Source organism: Mus musculus, chromosome 2, assembly GCF_000001635.26.
Source record: "Mus musculus strain C57BL/6J chromosome 2, GRCm38.p6 C57BL/6J".
Lineage (NCBI taxonomy): Eukaryota > Metazoa > Chordata > Mammalia > Rodentia > Muridae > Mus > Mus musculus.
This window is the reverse complement of record NC_000068.7, coordinates 36869268-36870820: the sequence shown is the minus strand read 5'-3', so window position 1 is coordinate 36870820 and position 1553 is coordinate 36869268. Positions and strand designations below refer to the sequence as shown.

The 1553-nt window shown below is 42.2% G+C and overlaps 1 protein-coding gene across 1 annotated transcript; it reads right to left on the bottom strand.

Moving 5' to 3' along the window:
* Window positions 1-305: 305 nt before the first annotated feature.
* Window positions 306-1253, bottom strand: Olfr352 (olfactory receptor 352). The gene has a single exon (NM_146940.1). The coding sequence runs from the start codon at window positions 1251-1253 to the stop codon at window positions 306-308; it is 948 nt and encodes a 315-aa protein (NP_667151.1).
* Between the last annotated feature and the right edge of the window lie 300 nt (window positions 1254-1553).

The window sequence follows — 1553 nt, the reverse complement described above, 5'->3', positions numbered from 1 at the left end:
ATACACTGCTTGTTATCTTGATAAAGAAAAATCTTTGTTTTAAGAGGTTACAAACTATTCAAGAAAAATGAGCAAAAGCCGGTATCATATGAGGATTTTAAATGTCTGTAAAACAGAGTACTAGGCAAAAGAAAAAGTGATGTACTTGTATGTTTAGAAAAATTTCCTCCAAGACTTTAAAAACTGACAACAATTATATAGGTAGAAAACTATTCTAGAAAACAGACTCCAAAAAGAAAACCATATCAAAAGCCCTAAATGGGTGTGAGAGGCCTTATGTCAGTCAATAAGAAAGTCCACACCCATCACTGTGAACTTGCTTTCCTGCCTAGAATATTTCTCAGTGCTCCTTTTATATCTCGATTCCTTAGACTATAGATAAAGGGATTCAGCATGGGTGTGACCATAGTGTACATCACAGCCACAATTACATCCTTGTTATTACTGTTATTAGGTGAAGGAAAAGAGTATAACCCAATAATGGCTCCATAGTACAGAGAAACCACGGAGAGGTGAGAGCCACACGTGGACAAGGCTTTGTAGATTCCCTTGATGGAGGGAGTTCTTAGGATGGTGGCTCCAATGTAGCCATAAGAAACCAAAATACATATCAATGGCACAGTTATGATCACCACTCCTACAGTGAAGATAACCAGTTCGTTAATGGTGGTGTCTGAGCTAGACAGCTTAAGCAGAGCAGAGAGATCACAGAAGAAGTGGGGCAGAGTATTGCCCCCACTGAAAGAGAGATGGGCAAGCAGAAGGGTATGTAAAATGGCACTGGCAAAGGACAAGACCCAGGACACAATTAACAGTAGTACACAGAGACTCTGACTCATGATGGTGGTATAGTGCAGAGGGTGGCAGATGGCCACATATCTGTCGTAGGCCATGGAGGTCAGAAGAAAGCTGTCAAGATCTGCAAAAAATAGGAAAAAGTACACCTGGGAAATGCATCCCGTATATGAGATGGACTGACTGTGTGTCAGCATATTCACGAGCATCTTTGGAGCTGTGACAGATGAGAAAGAGATGTCCGTGAAGGCCAAGTGGCTGAGGAAGAAGTACATGGGAGTGTGGAGGTGAGGGTCCAGCCTGATGAGCAGGATGATGAGCAGGTTCCCCAGCACAGTTGTCAGGTACATGGCCAGGAACAGGGCAGAGTACATGCCATTCAGTTCTGGATTGATAGGGAGCCCCAGGAGGATGAACTCAGATGTGATACTATGATTATTCCTTATGATACAGCTCATTTTCTCCTTTTCTGGAAATGAATGAAATAGAAACGTGAAAAAGAAGTGCCTGTGGCTGTTATGTAAGACACACCCCTCATTTTAAAATCAGTCTGTTTGTTCATTTTGCCCTGGCTCAGCAGTGTTTGGCAATACTAACAAGGTAGTGATCTTCTGGTCAAGGTGCACCAACCCTATAACTTTTGGAGAACTGTTTGGAAGTACTGTTTTGGGAGTTCATGATGGAAACTTGAGATTAGGTAATTAGGATGTAAGGTCAAGAGAATCTCTGGTGTATGGTGACAGTGGGCTTAGAGCACA